The sequence below is a fragment of the Rhinatrema bivittatum genome, chromosome 1 (genome assembly GCF_901001135.1).
Source record: "Rhinatrema bivittatum chromosome 1, aRhiBiv1.1, whole genome shotgun sequence".
Taxonomy (NCBI): Eukaryota; Metazoa; Chordata; class Amphibia; order Gymnophiona; family Rhinatrematidae; genus Rhinatrema; species Rhinatrema bivittatum.
The window spans coordinates 681,871,305-681,890,794 of record NC_042615.1 but is presented as its reverse complement, the minus strand read 5'-3'; the positions used below and the strand labels follow the sequence as shown (position 1 = coordinate 681,890,794).

Here is a 19,490-nt window from a genome sequence, read left to right as displayed (position 1 = left end):
GAGGAAGGCGAGATCTCAAAGATTTCCATGCATAGGAGGTGAGCCTCTTTCAATGGAAAGGCCACCCTAGAACAAGGGGTCATGGGATGAGGGCATAAGGTGGCAGATTCAGGAGTAATCTTGGGAAATGTTTCTTTACAGAGAGGGTAGTTAATGCATGGAACAGCCTCCTAGTGGAGGTGGTGGAGATAAAAATGGTATCTGTATTTAAGAAAGCCTGGGATAAATACAGGGGATCTCTGAGGATCTGATGGGAATTGTAAAACTAAATTTTTTGGGTGGATGGGAAGACTAGATAGCAAAAAAAGATCATATGGTCTACTTTACCCTCCATTGCCTCAGGTACAAAAACTTAGATTGTAAGCCCTCTGGGGATAGAGAAATACCTACAGTACCTGAATGTAAACCGATGTGATATCTTGATTGAGATCAAATGTCGGTATATAAAAATAATAAATAAATAAATAAGATATTTCTACAAAATGTTCACTGCTTTCTATCCTAGGATATACATATTGAGGTCTTTCAATCTCATCTCATATAGTACAAACAGCACACTATTTTGGTTGCCGTTCTCTGGACCATCTTTAGCCTCTCTCTATCCTTTCTGAGATATGGCCTCCAGCACTGCACACAGTACTCTAGGTGGCCTGTAAAGAAGCATTATTACCTCCTGTTTTCTTCTGGTTTGCTTTCCCCTATGCACCCAATCATCCTCTTGGCTCTGGCTACCACCTTATCACATTGTTTTGCTACCTTGAGATGATCAGATACTAAAACTGCAAGGTCTCTCTCCTGGACTGTGAACATTAGCTCTTCACCACCCATCACATCTCTCCCCCCTGCACTCTTTGGCAGTGAATCTTAACTGCCAAGTATTTGACCACTTCCTGAGCTGTCCCCAAGACAGCTTGAGCTGTTACATCAGGGAAGCTGGGATTAGATTCAATTTTATCTGGTCATTTCTGTGATAATGGCCAGAGAATAAGATGTATTTCACTGCATTATTATTCAATAATCTGGGGGGAAAAAATTGGAGGTAACCATGCTGAGTAAAAGCAAACCTAAATTACAGAAGTAATGTAAAATATTATTTTACCATTTTTTTCTTACTTTAAAAATACACTTTTCTTTAAGTCATATGTTTGTAAGGGTACTTTTCTTCTATTCCAATATAGTAGGGGAGAATGGTAAAAGCCATTGCCAAATTAAAAGTAAGCACTTTGACTGCGGATGCTTTTCTTTCATGGAATTAAACATGTTAAGATCATCTTCATCGAACAGCCAGCCGTGCATGTAAATTTTTTTGAGGCCAGGCAGCCTAGAGACACACTGGACAAAGGATGTCACTGTAGTTGCATGACACTTGATTTGATGAGTGAACAGTCTGGTTATATTCAGCACATTTAAGTTGGGCAGCTTGTCCAGGGTCTGAAAGAATCTTCCCCATCCAGCTTCTGTAATGCAGTGATTGACTATGATCTCGAGCTTCTGTAGTTTCTGTAAGTGTCCATCTTTAGCTACCATTGCTAAAAAAACAAGCAAATAAGACCAATTGTTACTGTTTTCATGTGGGAAGACAGAAACCAGATGTTTACTTGTGTTATGCAACAGAGTATATATAGCAACAGAAGTGAAAGTGTGAAAAACAGAAATACTAGTTTTTAATGCACATTTTTTCAGTTATCCCAAACTTGTCAAAAAGACTTTAATGGGATGGGGAGAAAATACGTTTTGTTTTTACCGAGAGGGTGGTATAGCTGCAAAAGATTTCCAGTGCAGATGGTAGAAGCCAAAACAGAATTCAAGCATGCTTGGCACAGACACAAAAGGCCAAATGCACTATAGGCATTTTCATGTTTTGGGGCCGATTCAGCACAGGGCAGCACTCTCAGGCAATCATCAGCATCAGCAGCAGTGTGTGGGGACTGGCAAAGAGCAGCTGCAGTCACTACAGAACAGGAGTTCCTGTCAGCATAACTGTCAAAAAGAATTTTAAAAAGTGAACATGCTTCAGCCCAGCGCATTGTCCACCATAGCTGCAGGAGCCCAAGCATTGCAAGGCAGTATGTGGCCTGCAGGCTTTCATTGCCAGTGGAAACACATTCATCCCACTGTGAAGTCATAATTGATCCCAGCCCCAGCTATTCTATGGTATACAGCTTTTTTAAAGTAATGTTCTCTCTCTCTCTCAATATTATTTCAAGGGCAGCATCCCCAAGAAAAATTTAGGGATAAGTAAACATGAAAAATAAAAAAGGCAGATAAGAGGTTAAGTTTTCATAAGCATAAGTGTTAGACGTAAAATAGAAATATTTGACATTCAAAAGGACAAAATGCAGTTCAAAAGAATGTTCATAGAAACAAGTTAAGTATTTGAGTAGTGCTGGATGGCTGAAGATAGATGGATGTCCAAAGGAGCTAATCATACATATTCCAAAAAGTTTTCTCTTTAGAGGCGTGGCCTTGCTATTCAACACACTCTGCTAATTTTCAGTATGTTACAAGTTGTACTTTGCTGTGCATTCTACTGCACCAGACATTTGCACATCTAACTGGGTGCCCCAATGAGACATTCAAGGGGCAATTTTTAAATGTGTACTTTCCCTTTGAAAATTGCCTTGGGAACAAGTACCTGCAGAGAATTGTGCCTGCTTTTTCTGCACATATTTATTCCCTTAAAAACTATGCAAGTTGTTGCATTCCCTGGCCTAAATTATAGACTGAAGGAGACCTCACGTGGATACATGGCAGTTTGACATGCAGCACATGCCCAGTGGGGCATATTCAAAGTTTCTAGAAACCAGGGAAGCTAAGGAGCAGGCTGCAGAGAAAAGACCATCACTGCAGTTGTTACAGTAAAACCTGAATGACTTGATTTCCAGAGAACTCAGCCAAATGAAGACAAAAACACGACTGCCAGATGAGAGTAAATCAAATCATAATTTCAAAAATTTCTAGAAATCCTGATATCAAATTTCTGTGCCAGGCTCTATCTGATGATGTCACCCATGTGTGAAGACTGTCGTCCTGTTTGTCCTCAGGGAAATATGGATTTTACCTGCATATAAACATCTGACTATTTCTCCCTATGTTTAAAGTGGTTTGAAGTTCATTTGGTGAAGAAAATTAATTGAGGATTATTTTGTAACAGACATATATGTCTATAGTCGCCATGAGGTTGACATTCAGCATCACTCTGTTGGCTAACTGGTGCTGTTTGAATATTCAACCATGCTCAGCGGCCACCACTTAGCCGGCTAACCGTTTATCTGACTAAACTTATCCAGATAAGTGAGGGGCAGGACAGGGGTATTCTGGGATGGAGCTACTTATCTGGCTAATATAGCCAATTTCCAGCCTTATCTGGCTTAGTCAGTCACATAAGTTTAGGACTGGTGTTCAGTTACATGAAAGTTAGCTGGATAACATTTAAGATAGCAGAGTATATTCAGCAGTGTGGCTGCACCAATGAATATCTCAGCCAAGTTATCTCAGCCAGATAAGTTTATCCAGCTAACTTAGGCAGCTGGTTAATGGCTGAATATGGACCGCCACATGCCCATTACTCATTGGTACACCTGAGATAGCAGCTCTAACTAGCTATGCTATAATAGCCAGTACCTCTCTCTTGAATGTCACTTTTTTTTTTTTTGAAACAGTGAAAACCACCCATCACCTTTGTCACTGAAGAGGCTGGAGACTATCATATAGTGCTATCCAACCTAATACTGGGCATTCAACTATACCTGCATTTATTGATTCTGAAACCGGCCCACTTTTTGTCTTTGGTCTCCATAATGCAATATTCTTTTTCTGTAATATTTTTTTCTCATGCTGCTAAAAAAAGCCTTCTTGAGAATAACGGATTTGCCCTGTGCGAAAATACCGAGCATCTCAGAATTCTACAGAATCGAGGTCTTTGTATCAAATAGTGCTGCTTAGCTTACCAAATGCCAAGCTACATAGGCAAATTAAAGTATTAACAAAACACATGTTGACAATAAAGGAAATGTTGGTGGCTTCTCCCCAGTCCTTCCTGAGAGTAGGCTGCCTAGGCTGACAATATTGTGGCCTAGCAGGGTATGGTTCCTTGCAGGCTGAACCCTCCACTCTTCCCTTTATAGCCAACTGCAGTCCTCCTTACAAATCACTGCACATTTTCTCCAGCAATGTATTTAAGGAATTTAAAAATAATCCCTCTGGTTAACTAGCCACTAAAATGGCAAATAATGCAGAGAATCTGCTTATCTGTCTGAAGACAACTTACCTAATTCCAGTAAGCCGCTGTCATCTAGACAATTATTATTAAATGAAAGCACTTGGATGTTGCTGAGCCGCTGGAACTGTCGCACGATGGCCGCTGATGCCTCCAGTACCGCAGGCCCCTCTGGGAGGGAGAGCTGTTCCAAATGAACCAGGGAAGCTAAGGAACAGGCTGGAGAGAACAGACCGTCACTGCAGTTGTTACAGTAAAACCTGAATGACTTGATTTCCAGAGAACTCAGGCAAATGAAAGGCAAAAGCACGACTGCCAGATGTGAGTAAATCAAATTCTAATTTCAAAACTTTCACTTCACTGGTAATGCATCTCCATTTTGATCGGTTGGCTGTTTTTTTTGTTAAACACTTTAATAAGTGGTTATAAGTAAAGGTTCCTCTAGAATATTAACTGTGTATGAACAAGAAAAATAAGAGGTTGACTGGTGGAAGTATGAAATGGAATGAGAGCATGACCTGCATTATTGCTGAGCTCAATCCTTAGGTGGCAAATGGGGCAGGCCGATTACATTTCTCACGCTGGCCTGCAAGCTGACCGCAGGTTTTTCCGCTACTCGCACTGCACACTGGGAACCTGACCGAGCGGTCCAGGACAAGTTTTCCTGCTGTTGGGGGTAGAGGCCAGTCAAGAAAGGGCCTGGATTAAAACCCTTTCCTAAAAACGCCCCAAGTGCAAGGAAGCCAGCGGAGATGACGGCATTGCTCTTTGTAAGATTCTGAAACGAGTCAAATAAAGTCTGCTTTCCAGCCTTAACTATTTTGGGGGTGAGGGTGGGAGAGGGGTTTGTTTTACTGAACTGCTGGATGAGATGATGTTATTTCTGTTTGTTGGACTGTTAAGTAAATTAGCAGAGAAAGTGGAGAATGGCTTATTTCCTGTATTATCCCAGTATCCTATAGCAAAAAAACCAAAACAAACCCCCCCCCCCCCAAAACAAACAAAAAAAACTTTACTCCTCTTTATTTCCTGTTGCTGCTCCCTTCCAATAAAAGATTACAGCATTCCCACCCCTTACCCTTTTCTCTGCCAGATTGCAGTAAATTGGAAAGAAGGTACGCACTGCTCTTGTATATACCTAGCACTTTGGCTGTAATACCACATAATGCGTGTGTCTGTACCTAATAAAACAATTGCTCTTCAGAAATCAGTTTATTATTTTATTGATTTATCTAGGGTCAGGTATACTAAAGGATTTCTCTATGGGGTTTGTTTTTTTTTGTCTATAGCAAAAATGCTTAATACAACTGGGCCCTAATGTAGTACACAAATTAAAACATTCTCCATAACATGAGTGTAATGGGTTAAGATTTTATATCTGCTAGTTAGTGAAACTTCTTGTCTAAAAATTGCTGACCCTGGTGCTGCAGAGCTCTCACAGCCACTAAGGGCACATGTGGGGAGAGGGGGGTTCTGGAGGAGCTGCAGTTCCTAACCCATGGCCGAGGACCTCACAGTGAGAGCTTAAGCAAGCCAGGATGTGGGAGAGGGTTAAAAACGGTGAGAAACCCTGACTAGTTGTAAATGAATCAACAGAGAAATTTATACTTCACCAATACTTCATAGACCATTCATTGTAAAGGAAATAAACAAATGTGACCATCATATAAAAGACGGTAATGTCTACTTATTAGTAGAAAAAGTGGCCTTTTCCAGACCTCTTCTTAAGTCTTAATCATTGGTCATACAATTGTGTTTTTAAAATAATTTTATGTATGCAGTCTTTTAAGAAGAATAGAAAAAGTATGAGAACTTAACTTAAAACTCCTCTTGTTCTTAAAGGAGAGACGCCCTTTTAAGAAGAAGCACAAGAGAAGTTTTAAGTTAAGTTCTCATACTTTCTATTCAGCTTAACACCCCTAACGTAGGGGATTCATTTTGCGTTGTTCTGATAAAGGGAACCCGACTTTATATGTCTTCTCTCCGTTCAGTGATATATACACACACAAACGCACACACAAGCTTCTTATACTGTGGAAATGCACATACCAAACAGCTCTGACGTTTTCTTGTCAGTAAAACACTGTCCGCTGAGTTCCAAGATCCTAAGGGCTTTACACCTCGGCAAAACAGAAGCTAGAAAACAAGTTTCATTCACAGCATATCAAAAAGATGGAAAAGTTTAAGGCAGCAACACATGGTGGATTACATTCGATTTGCTTCTGCATGCACAGTTGCTGGCCAGTGTTCACAAAAAGTCAGAGTTTTGTAGGTTATCCTTTGTGGTCTCCTAAGCGTCCCCTCCCCCTCCCCTTTCATTCATTGAATTTTTATTTTTCTAGTGAATTTTTTGTTAGCGCTTGGTAAAGGTTCCTCACTGACAATACTGGAAACAGAAGTACTGCATTTATCCACACAACAATTACAGCATGGGCAAAGGCAGTCCAGACTTCTGTGGCACCACCTTATCAATGTACCTTAAACCTGTTTCTTCATGACTGTGCTGCCTTTGGCCTCTCTGTTGAGAATGCCAGTTAGTGCCAAATCTGTGAGAGTGGGTTTAGTAATATGGACACATGTCCCCAGGAAAATGGACCGAGACCACCAATTCGTTTCACACAGGCCATCAAATGGCTTTCAGATTGTAATAATTTTTGGCCACTGTTGACCTAAGCTAAATAAATATGGAGCAGCCAGCTAGATGTGAAAGGCTCCATAACCCTCCAACAAAACAGCCAGGTAAGTGTTCCACTGCATATAACTGCTTAAAGTTACCCACATAAAGTGAGCCATATAACTTTGGGACAGCTATGTTTCCAACCTGACATATCCAGCTAACTTTAGCCCAGTTGTGTATGCCCCATACCACGCGTCCACAAGGGGTCCCTCTTCAATCTCTAACACAGAATTACGATTTAAAAAAAAAAATAGAAACCCAACTCCACAGGGTGGCAGGCGGGTTTCGTGAGGACTAATCCTGCTGTCCTCGGAGAAGACCTGTTACAAAGAAGTGACTCAGAATTGTGTAAGGGCAAGCAGGATAGTAGTCCTCACACATGGGTGAATCCCTAGCTACAGGCTGCTCCCCAACAAAAAAAGGGGACCAAAACACTCCTAACCAGGTGCCAAGGGGCACAACACCACATTGCTGTTGGTAACAGAGTGGGAGACAGCCTAAACCCAAACAGGCCCTAGGTTGAGATAGTTGGGTTCTACACCTCAACAGGTTCTGAAGGACAGCCTGGTCGAACCTACCCTCATGTCAGCCATCCCTATCTAGACAGTAATGAGATGTGAATATGTGGAGAGAACTCCAAGTCGCAGCCTTGCAGATCATCTCCACAGAACTGCTTGTAAGTGGGCACAGACACTGCCATGGCTCTGACAGAATGAGCCTTGACATGACCCCCAAGATGCAGTCCTGCCTGGGCATAACAGAAGGAGATGCAATCTGCTAGCCAACTCGATATTGTTTGTTTGGCAACAGCAATGCCCAACCTATTATCAAAAGAAACAAAAATGTTGGGTGGTCTATCTATGGGCTGTCTGCTCCAAATAGAAGGTGAAGGCTCTCTTATAGTCCAAACCGTGCAGTGCTCGTTTGCCTTGGTGCGAAAGATGCCTGGGAAAGAATACCTTCAGGACAATTAACTGGTTAACATGGAAATCCATCACCATCTTAGGGAGGAACTTAGGGTGTGTACACAAGACCACCCTCTCATAATAATAAGACTTAGTGTAAGGTGGATAAGTCACTAAGGCCTGGAGCTCGCTGACCCTGCATGCTGAACTGACCGCCACCAAAGATATGATCTTCCAGGTCAGGTACTTCAGATCACAGTTGCGCAATGGCTCAAAAGGAGCTTTCATCAGCTGAGCTAACACTCCATTGAGGTCCAAGACACAGCGGGAGGCCTTAGGGGAGGCTTCAATTGAAGCAGGCCCCACATGAAACATACAACTATAAGCAGTACAGAGATGGAGGTACAATCTGCACTGTGGTGGTATGCGCCAATTGCACTAAGATGAACTCTAATGGAGTTGGTTTTAAGCCAGCCTCCAATAGATGTAGAAGGTAATCAAGCAGTTTTTTTGTGAGGCAGGAGAATGGATCTAGAACCTTCTGCTCTCACCACACGAAAAACCTCCTCCACTTCAGTCCATAGGACTTTCTAGTGGAAGGCTTTCTAGAAGCCACCAGGACCTGGAGACACATTCTCTGAAAGATCAAGCGGCTGCAGAATTAACCTCTCAACATCCAGGCTGTGAGCAACAGGGTCTGGAGGTTGGGATGCCGCAGCCTGCCCTGATCTTGCATGATGAGATCTAAGGAAGTCCCCAGTCTGCTTGGTTTCTGGATGGACAATTCCCGCAGGTGTGGAAACCAGACCTGTCTCGGGCAATGAGGGGCTATGAGGATCATAGTCCTTCTGTCCTGGAAAAGCTTCAAGAGAGTCTTTGCCACTAAGGGAATCGGAGGATATGCATACAGAAGACCCTTGCCCCAATGACGGGCAAAGGCGTCCAAGGCTGGTTTGCCATCTGACCTGTACAGGGAGCAGATACCGAGGCACCTTCCTCTTGCAGGGGGATGTGAACAGATCTACGTCCGGGCTCACCCAGAGGCAGCATATTTGGTTTGCTACGTCCTGGTCAGGGACCATTCGTAGATCTGAAGGCTCAACTCAGCCTGTCCACTACCATGCTCTCCATCTGGGCCAGGTACAGGGCCCTGAGCACCATCATGTGGGACAGGGCCCACGACCAGATCTGGAACATTTCCTGACACAGGAGTTACAAACGCATGCCTCTCTGCTTGTTGACATACCACATGGCTACCTAGTTTACAGTCTGAATCAGGACAACTTTGTCAGACAGCCGATCTCTGAAAGCCCATAGCACATACCTGATCGCCCTGAGCTCCAGGAAGTTGATTTGACAAGAACGTTCCTGAACTCTCTTGTCAAATCCACCCAATAGACCCTGGATACTGAGCCCATCTACATGAGCTCCCCACTCCAGGGTAGATGCATCCATGGTTAGCACAGTTTGAGTAGGGAGACTCCAAAAGGAGATCCCCTGGTCCAGATTGGAAAGTACTGGAGAGACAGGGTGACTCGGTTGCAATGTGGGAGGCTCTAAGTGGCCTGGTGCCACTGCAACTTCAGGGTCTATTGGGCTCTGCACATGTGTAAAATGTGCCAAGGGAGTGACATGGACAGTTGTGGCCGTATGGCCCAACAGCCTCAACATATGCCACCTGCTGTTTCTGTTGAACCTCTGCCGCAATTGTCACCAAGGCAAAGACCCTCTGGCAAGGCAGAAAGGCCTTGGCCTGAGCCGTGTCTAGCAGGGCTATTTTCACACCACGAATCGGAGGGATCTCAAAATGAGTGTGTGTGTCCTTTAGGTTGAGGGAGCATAGCCAGTCCTCCTTTTGCAAAAGGGGGATCAAGGTGCCCAGGGAAACCATCTTGAACTTTTCTTGTTTTTAGAAACTTGTTCAAGGCCCTTAGGTCTAGGATGAGACGGAGTCCTCTTCTCTCTGGAATCAGGAAGTATCTGGAGTAGAATCCCTGCCCTCTTTGCCCTGGTGGTACGGGCTTGACTGCTCTGGTCGTTAAGATGGAGGACAGCTCCATTAGTAGTACCTCCTGCTATGCTACCGGCCCCCAATATGGGTACAGAGGGCAATCTGGTAGGACATTCAATAGATTCAATTGGTAATCCTGGCAGATAATGGACAGAACCCACTGGTCCAAGGTTACACTAGGCCTCTGGTTCGCAGCCTGCCCCCATCCAGAGGATCCATTGTCCTGGGTATGGGGGACTGACTTATGCTCCCTGTGGCCAGTCAAAACTCTGTCCCTGGAGTTGACTGAGGAGCTAGCTGGGGTTTGGGTGCTCTCTGCTGCCTGGGACGGATGCAGAAGCCCTGATAGTTTTTGCAGGAGCAAGAAGGTGGATGATAGTACTTTCTTTGGTGAAAGAAAGACTTCCTTGGCCTTGGTCTCAAAGGCCTCCTGGATGAGAAGGATGGGTCTGGAGTACTGGTGGAGAGTTATTGGGAGGGTTTCATGGTGGTCCCAAAGTTGGGCCACAGCATCACTCATCCTATCTCCGAAGATATTCTCTCCAGTACACGGCATGTCAACGAGTTGTTCCTGCACCTCTGGTCGAAGATCTGAGGCCTGCAGCCATGCCATTCTGCGAATGCCAATTCCCACTGCAGAGACTCCCAATGCCTCACCAGTCAGTGGTGGTCGAATCTGCTCTCAAGATGTTCAAGCACGCTCAGACCTATTCCTCAGACCTCATAGTTCCTGCACTCCAGGCCCTTGTATACCAGCGACATGAGGGTGTCTTGCTGCTATTGAGGCAGCTGCTCAGCCACCTCATGTACAGCTGGGTAGGCAGCGATGTGGGTAATAAGCATGGTGCCTTGGAACACCTTCCTCCCTCTCTGTGGTCAGGTCCAAGAACGTTTGGCCCTCTTGAGAGCAGATTTGACCACCACCACCACTCTTAGAGAGTCCAGCAGCCTTCTGGATGTAGGCCCTGTCTGCCTTCTTAATGGGAGGCACTGTGAGGGGGTATTCCGATATCCTCAGCAGAAACTCCTTAAGGATCTCGTGTACGGAGACTGCCAGTATCTCCTTAGGAGGCTCCATGAACTGGAGGATCTCACGCATTTTGTGCACAGCATCCTCTATTAAAAGTAGAAATGGGAAGGCCTTCACCATCACCCTCACACACCCTATGAAGGTCAAGTCCTCAGGCAAGGACTTCCTTCGCTCATCTGGAGAAGAAGGGTCTGATGGGAGACCATCAGAGCCCTCAGAGGAGGAATCCATTGGATCATCCTCCCCCACGGACCCTACAGGGTCCGTGGGGGAGGATGATCCGAGCACTTAGGGCCCCATCCCCTACAGGGGATGGGGCCCTAAGTGCTCGGTCTTTGTCCAGAGCTGCAGGCACCAGTAGAACTGGACAGTGGAACTACAGGCCTCAGCGTCTCTGCCAGCCTCAGTGGAACTTCCTCCTCCTTGGAACCAGCAACGACTACTGTATCGGTAAGGGGAGGCCCCATTGCCCCACTGGGCACTGGTGCTGTCCTGGGAACTGGCACCAACTAAGTCAATAACACACAGATGAGCATGTTGAGCTTCTCCAGCAGTGGTAGGATGACAGGCAGCACAGACTCTGGTGCCGTTGGTGCCACAGGCTGGATGCCCTGCAGTGCTCGATCCACCACCAGCTGGACTTGATGCTCCAACTCCTCCTCAAACGTTGCCGATGCCAAAAATGACTGGGAGGAAGAAGGGGTGGCCAGATCTTCTTTGGACCCACAAGGTGGATTGGTGACTGGACTAGGACCGGTGGAGACTGTTGCAGACCTCTAGCACTGATAGAGGATGGGCCCTCCTCGCTGTGGGGACACTTCGGGGGCATTGCGGCAGTAGCCGGTGCATCCCTGCGCCCAGCACCATACATCAAAGGAGACTGGTGCCAATGCTTCTTAGGCTTCCCTCATTACTCAGCCCGGTCTTTCCCCAGTGCTGAGACAAAGACAATGAACCCAGCATCCATGGCTCGGAGGAGATCGACAACGATAGATCTCCGGCACCGCTATCCACCAACGGCACAGATGGAACTGACAGTCCCGCTGATATTGAAGGTGGTGTCCATCAGTGTGGCTCCAAGGTCCGCCGATGCCAATGGCTTGGACTTTCGACACGAAGAGCTGATCCATCTCATCAAGTTGAGAGCAGATGTCCCCTCGGGGTCATTTAGGCACACAAGTAACAACCTCGGATGTCATGCAATGCCCCCAGGCACAGGACACACATATCATGGGGATCAGTGATAGATATGGTCCTCGGGAACCGGGGGCATCAACAAAAACCGGACAAAGCTATGACAGGACAAAAGAAAAGGGGCCATAGAAACTAAACGATGGAGGCGGCCGTTGATGGGCAGCGGGCACCATGGCACCGCTGCTGCATGGGGAATCAACTGCAAAAGGAAACTTACCAGAAACATCAAAATCCCTGACTATGACACTATGAGGAGGCACTGAGAGGGACCCGGCAATGGAACAATACTGAAAACTGAAAAAAACGCGATTAAAAAAAAGAAGAAGTTTTCCACTATGCTCTCAGGGGCGGATTTTAAAAGCCCTACCGCGCCAGGCCTATTTTAAAAAGGCCCGGTGATGCGCGTAAAGCCTCAGGATACGTGTAAGGCCCAGGGCTTGCAAAAAGGGGTGGTCTGGGGCGGGGCATGGGTGGGGCCAGAGGCCTCAGATAGCGGCCATTGCCGCTGTGTCAGAGGATCGCGTGCCAGCATGCTGCCGGTGTGCGCATCTTGCGCCTGCCCTGAGGCAGGCGCGAAAGGTAAGACAAGGGTCAAGGGTGTGTGAAGGTCAGGCTAGGGGGAAGGGAATGGGGGAAGGCAGTGCAGCTCGGCGCACAATTGTGCACCCCCTTGCGCATGCAGACCCCTGATTTTATAACTTGTGTGCGCCTGCGCACGCAAGTTATAAAATTGGGTGTACATGTGTGTGCACCGGGTAGCGCATGCACATATACACCCGCGCACACCCTTTTAAAATCTACCCCTCAGTGTGCCTAGTCAAAGTTCTCAAAACTTTGACATTTGTTTTCCCATATCGGGGTTCCATCTGATGATGTAACCCATGTGTGAGGACTATCATCCTGCTTGAAGAATACCTTGAAGAATATCAGTACTCACTGGCTAAAATTTTACCCTTGCCCATGAATTGCCTCCATCATTGCTTCTTTTTTATTCAGCTAAATTTGTATGCGGGGGGGACGCGATGGGAATTATTTTTAAATCTTGGTTTTTGTCTGGGTAGTTCCAAAAATTACCCAGACAAAGCATTCGAATATTGATTTCCAGATGTTTAAAAATTAAACTCCTTTAAGTCTCTAAACATGAAATGCTTCTTACCAAATAAGGCTTGTTGAGCATCTGTCATAAAAAATCCCTTTAACTGGATTTCCTCGAGTTTCTTACAGAGAGAGATTACTGTCATGAGGGCCTCAAAATCAGGAAATGATGTGCAGCTCAGATGAAGAACAGTGAGATTGGGGAAGTGTTGAATGAACTCAACTGTAAACAAGTAAAATTAAGAACACCGAAATGTATAATTTATATTTAGCAGTTTAGCAGACGTGAATGGATTATAAAAGAAGATGTACACAGAACAAAATTTAAATTAAACAATAAATCTTGTAGTAGTGAGGTCTGTGATTCCCTGAAGGATGTGGTGCACAGCTATTCACTGATGCCCTTTTGTTTTGCTGTATTAGTCTGGGTCACCCAACAAAATAGCTTTACAGAAAATGAGGACCCCTTAATATCACAAAAAAAAATGTGTTTGAAAGGCATGTCTGTGTGATGCAATCATTATTGTGCAAATATTTGCTTAGATCCCATATCTGACAGAAGGAGTGTAGCTGATATATTAGTCCCCTTGGATATGTTGAAATAAAAGTCGACAAATAGGCTCTAGGTCAGGGATTTCAATCTGCCATCCTTGAGGGCTGCAAACCGGTCAGATTGTTAGACTATCCCTAATGACTATGCATAAGATATATTTGCATACAGTTGAGGCAGTGGATGCAAATATACCCCATCCTTTTTCTCTTGTGACAGCCTGAAAACCTGAGGGTTTGTGGCCCTTGAGGATAGCAGTTTGACGCCCCTACGGTAGGTGATCTCTTTCACACTGATCTGATGAAGGGTGCACAGCTTTCAAAGGCTAGTCACAAATTAACCCAATAAATAAAGGTATCAGCTACAATCTGTTGATTTTTATTTCTATGTATCAGGCAGCAAATCTTCTGAAAAGTGTATAAAAAGCCAACCTGCAGGTTTTCCACCTTTGCTTAAAACAATTCATAAAAAATTAATTTAAAAACAATTATGTGCAATATTATTTTAGGTAAGGTTACAGTTTAAAAAAATATATCGATTTGGTTGAAAATATGAATGTCCATATGTGCTCCTGACTGCTGCCAGTATAGGAAAATTTTCTAAGTTGAATCTATGCAGAAAGGGAACTGTAGTGCAAGGTGTTCTGGATATCTGTAGGACTTCGCTATTTTCCAAATATATTGCTCTTGTCCATTTTCCACGGTACCACTTCCTAACAAAAAGGTAGAGGGGGCAATACAGTCAGTTCAAAATCATAAGGTAAGAAGAGTACTGTGTTAACCCCACTATGAATAAAACCTAGTTTCAAAAAAATCAATAATGCTGTTTCAGGCAGGAACCCTACGATTCCTCAAAGTTTGTAGCTTTAAACATTCATTACCTTTATAAAAGAATCATCATTAACTAGTTTGTTGTTTTTCTTGTAATTGAAAATAATAACAGAAAACAAACAGTACAGTTGGGCAGTAAATTCAAATTTTAACAGCATTATCAAGCCTTCAGAGAGGATGCAGCAACTGTATATGGACATACTTGTTACCAGTGATGGGTTAAATAGACCTATTCTTTTGAGCATAATAAGCATGGATTAACCACATTTTAACCAAAAAACATGAAAATACAATTTAAAAAATAATTCTTATTCTTACCCAGTCTGGAGGAATCATGCACCAAGTTAACATGATCGATCACAAGTCTTTCCATCTTACAAAGACTCATGAAGTTATTGGGTAATTTATCAATTACTCTCTGATCTTCAGACATCTTCAAGGACAGTTCTTTCAAGTGGCTATATTTGTCCAAGTTTGAGAATAGTTGTACTGAAAAGTAGTATGAAGTAAAGAGAGTTATTGCAGTGCTCTATGAATAAATGGTAATTATTGACTTTCTTACCTGGAACTGGTGGTACTTTTCAAGGATTTACCCTGGGACACATGACTTGTTATACTGTACACAGAAGCTCCCCTAGCTTAAAAGTTAATCTAGACCAAACTCTGCTGTGCCTGAGGCAATGCACCGAAAGTCATCCGTTCTCTCCAACCATCCCTTCCTTTTTTTTTTTTCCTAGGCTAGTCTAGCTCCAAGCATGAGGTGAGGGAGACGCTCCAAAAGGATAGGCAGCTGAGTGAATGAGTGAGTAAATAAATAGGTAAATAGTGTGTGAATCTATCAAAATACTACCAGCAGATAACCATTTATTTGATTCTCTGCTGGTAGTATGCTTGGAGCTAGTCTAGCCAAGGTAAAAAATAAAAATAAAAGGAGGGGATAGTTGGAGAGAATGGATGACTTTTGGTGCACTGCCTCAGGCACAGCAGAGTTTGGTCAAGATTAAAACTTTTAAACTAATGGACACTGTCCCGGCCAGCCTCCATCCCGCCTCGCCCCTCCCTGCCCACCCCTTTTTCAGGGCCAGGCACTTGTGCGTGTATCGGCACTTATGTATGTGGCTGTGTGCATTTTCAAAAGGGCCCGGCCACACGCATAAGGGCCGACTTTTACGCATGCAGCTGTTTGAAAATTCGGCCTTTAATTTTTAAAAACTGACAGCCCCTCCCCCCCAGAACCCATGGTCAAGGGAAGGGTATTAAATGCTAAGGTTTGCTTAGGGTACTGTGTAATCCTTTCTGGCATATATGAGCTGCTGTTTATTCTCTCTCAATTTGTATCACCTTATTTTTCTTATCTTATTTTATGGCTATGTTTTTACATTTATTAAAATGTCTTAATCGCTGAACACAATAAAGGAATCCCTCATGAATCTTATTTTCTCATATGGGGCTGGGGGATGGGGGAAGCAAGGGCTGCTGGTATGGTATGATTCGTGATCCTAACATCAATAAGGTTGCTAAATTCCTATAGACTGCTGGCAGGCATGTATTTGTACTCGAACGTATTGCTGTATGATCATATGGATGTCATGCACCTCTGTCTTTGTAATTGTTCTTGTGTATTCCGTAAAAGTTAATAAAATTTCAATTATTAAAAAAAAAAAAAAAGAAAAGCAGAACCAAACAAGAAAAATAGGTAAGAGCATAAGCACTGGCAAATTAAATGTAAAAAGGTATTTAAACAGGATAAGAGAGAATTCATAGTAAAAAGCTTGTTGTGGTCCTGGCCGCGGTCTTAAGAAATTGCCATGCTGGGTTAGACCAAGGGTCCATCAAGCCCAGCATCCTGTTTCCAACAGAGGCCAAAAACCAGGCCACAAGAACCTGGCAATTACCCAAACACTAAGAAGATCCCATGCTACTGATGCAATTAATAGCAGTGGCTATTCCCTAAGTAAAATTGATTAATAGCCATTAATGGACTTCTCCTCCAAGAACTTATCCAAACCTTTTTTGAACCCAGCTACACTAACTGCACTAACCACATCCTCTGGCAACAAATTCCAGAGCTTTATTGTGCGTTGAGTGAAAAAGAATTTTCTCCGATTAGTCTTAAATGTGCTACTTGCTAACTTCATGGAATGCCCCCTAGTCCTTCTATTATTCGAAAGTGAAAATAACCGAGTTACATCTACTCGTTCAAGACCTCTCATGATCTTAAAGACCTCTATCATATTTATTTATTTTATTTATTTAGCAGTTTTCTATACCGACCTTCATAGTAGATAACCATATCGGATCGGTTTACATTTTAACAAAGGGTAAAACTGAGGTAACAATTCTGGTAAATAATAGATAACAAAGGAAAAGGAATAAGTCAAAGTTACAATCAACAAGGTATGGAAAACTTGGAGGCTTAAAGACAAGCTGGAAGGAAGATAGAGGCAGGTAGAATAAATATAACATGATACGAATAATTTAACGGGTTAGAGCATATGCTTTAACCAGGAAATGCCAGTGTCCATTGTTCAGGAGGAAGTGTGTCAAGGTCCTTGTAAGAAGTGAGGCTCAAACTAGTGATTATCCGGTGGATCTGGGAAGGCTTGGTGAAAGAGCCAGGTCTTTAGTCTTTTTCTGAAGGTTAAGAGGCAGGGTTCCAATCTGAGATTTGCTGGGATATTGTTCCAGATAGCTGGGCCTGCAATTGAAAAAGCTCTGTCTTTGGTCGTAGAGAGGCGAGTGGCTTTAGTAGGGGGAAATTTCAGAGTGCCTTTGTGGATATCTCTCGTTGGTCTGTTAGAGGAGTGGAGTTTGAAAGGGATATCCAGGTCGAGTTGGAGTTGCTGATGGATGGTTTTGTGTATTAGGGTAATGGATTTGTACAGGATTCTGAAATTTACTGGTAACCAATGTAGGTTTCTGAGGACGGGGGAGATGTGTTCACCGCGGCTGGTGTTGGTCAGCAGTCTCGCTGCCGCATTTTGTAACATCTGCAGTGGTTTGGTGGTAGATTTAGGGAGGCCTAGAAAGAGGGCACTGCAGTAATCTATTTTGGCGAACAGAAGAGCCTGGAGGACTGTCCTGAAGTCTTGGAAAAATAAGAGTGGTCTCAGTCGTTTCAAAACCTGTAGTCTGAAGAAACTGTCTTTGGTAGTTGTGTTGACCATTTTTTTAAGGTTTAGACGATTGTCTATTATTACCCCAAGGTCTCTAACGTGCGTACAGGTGATGTGAGCATTGTGCGGTGAAGGTGGAGGAAGATTGTTTTCATTTGAAGAGATGAAGAGAAGTTCCGTCTTTGAGGCGTTGAGGACCAAGTTTAAGCTGTTGAGTAGATTAGTAATGGATAGAAGACAGTTATTCCAGTAGGTGAGAGCTTTTGAGATGGATTCTGATATTGGGATTAGAATCTGTACATCATCTGCGTACAGATAGTGAATTAGGTTGAGGTCTGTCAGTAGTTGGCAGAGGGGGAGGAGGTATATATTAAAGAGGGTTGGAGATAAGGAGGATCCTTGTGGTACGCCAAGGGAAGATTTTGTTAGAGGTGACTCCTTGTTATTGATTTTGACTTTAAAAGTCCTATTGCTGAGAAAGGACCTGAACCAGTTGTGGGCTGATCCGGAGATGCCGATATCCTCAAGGCGATCCAGGAGGATGGTGTGGTTGACTGTGTCAAATGCCGCCGAAATGTCTAACAGAACTAATAAGAAGGAATGTCCTTTGTCTAATCCCATTATAATATGGTCTGTAAGCGAAATGAGGAGGGTCTCCGTGTTGCGTGATTTCCGGAAGCCATATTGCGAGGGGTATAGGATCTTATGGTCCTCTAGATATTCTGAAAGCTGGGTGTTTACCAGTTTCTCTGTAAGTTTGGCAACGAATGGTAGATTGGAGATGGGTCTAAAGTTGGCTAGTACATTAGGGTCTAGATTGTGTTTCTTGAGGAGGGGCTTAAGAGAAGCAGTTTTTAGGCTGTCTGGGTAGCTTCCTTGAGTTAGAAGGCTGTTAATAATATTTGTTAGAGGTCCTGAGATCGTGTCTGGAATAAGCAGCAGGAGTCTTGATGGGATATTATCAGCCGGATGACTAGATGGTTTCTGTCTTTTTAGAATGGATTCAATCTCTTTGGTGGAGATTAATTCGAAGCTGTCCAACCTAGGTTTAGCGAACAAATTGAAATTCTCATCTGATTTGAGAGGTGTTGTATTAGGAGGAAGGAGGGCGAGAGTATTTAGGATCTTCAGTTGAAAAAATGAGGCGAGTTCATTAGCCTTGGATAGAGCTTGTTCATCTGGAATAGGTGGCGGGGTTGATTTAGTTATTTGTGTTACGTAAGCAAATAGGGCCTGGGCGTCATACTGGTAGTGGTGTATTTTGTTGGCGTAATATTCCTTTTTTTTTTTGTAGTATACAGGTCCTATAGCGATGTAAGAAACCCTTGTATGCTGAAAGGGTAGTTGAGTTGGGGGTTTTTCGCCATCTATTTTCTTTATGGCGTAAGTCCTGTTTCATCTGTTTTAGTTCGGTGCTGAACCAAGGTTGATTCCCCCTTTTTTTTGGATTGATTGTTTTGGAGGTTATTGGGCACCATTTGTTTGCGACTGCTTCAGTAATTGTTTGCCAGGAAGATAGGGCTGAATCGGGATTAGACAGGTCCAGGTTGGAGAGTTCCTTGGAGAGCTGCTCGCTGAGTATATCAGATGGACATGATTTCCTGAATTGAATGGTGGAAAGGTGCGGAGAGGTGCGAGTCTGTTTGTATGTGGAGAAGGATGATTCTATCAAGAAATGATCTGACCAAGGGATTGGGGTACATGTGGGATCAACCGTGCATGTGAATTTAGAGTTAATGAATATTAAATCCAGGATGTGACCAGCTTTGTGTGTGGGGCTGTTGATAGTCTGAGAGAATCCCATAGCAGTGAGGGTGGTGAGGAAGGCTTCGCAGTTCGCAGATCGCGGTATAGCGTCTGTAT

The 19,490-nt window shown here is 43.8% G+C and overlaps 1 protein-coding gene across 1 annotated transcript in view; it reads right to left on the bottom strand.

The window, feature by feature from the left end:
* Positions 1 to 386: 386 nt before the first annotated feature.
* Positions 387 to 19,490, bottom strand: part of NAIP (NLR family apoptosis inhibitory protein) — a 65,106-nt gene continuing 46,002 nt past the window's right edge. Inside the window, exons 11-15 of the mRNA XM_029574496.1 lie at positions 14,830 to 15,000; positions 13,193 to 13,354; positions 6,269 to 6,355; positions 4,271 to 4,438; positions 387 to 1,529 (exon numbers count right to left, since the gene is read on the bottom strand). Coding sequence (XP_029430356.1) covers positions 1,165 to 1,529; positions 4,271 to 4,438; positions 6,269 to 6,355; positions 13,193 to 13,354; positions 14,830 to 15,000 — 953 coding nt within the window. The 3' untranslated portion in view covers positions 387 to 1,164. The remainder of the gene's footprint in view (positions 1,530 to 4,270; positions 4,439 to 6,268; positions 6,356 to 13,192; positions 13,355 to 14,829; positions 15,001 to 19,490) is intronic.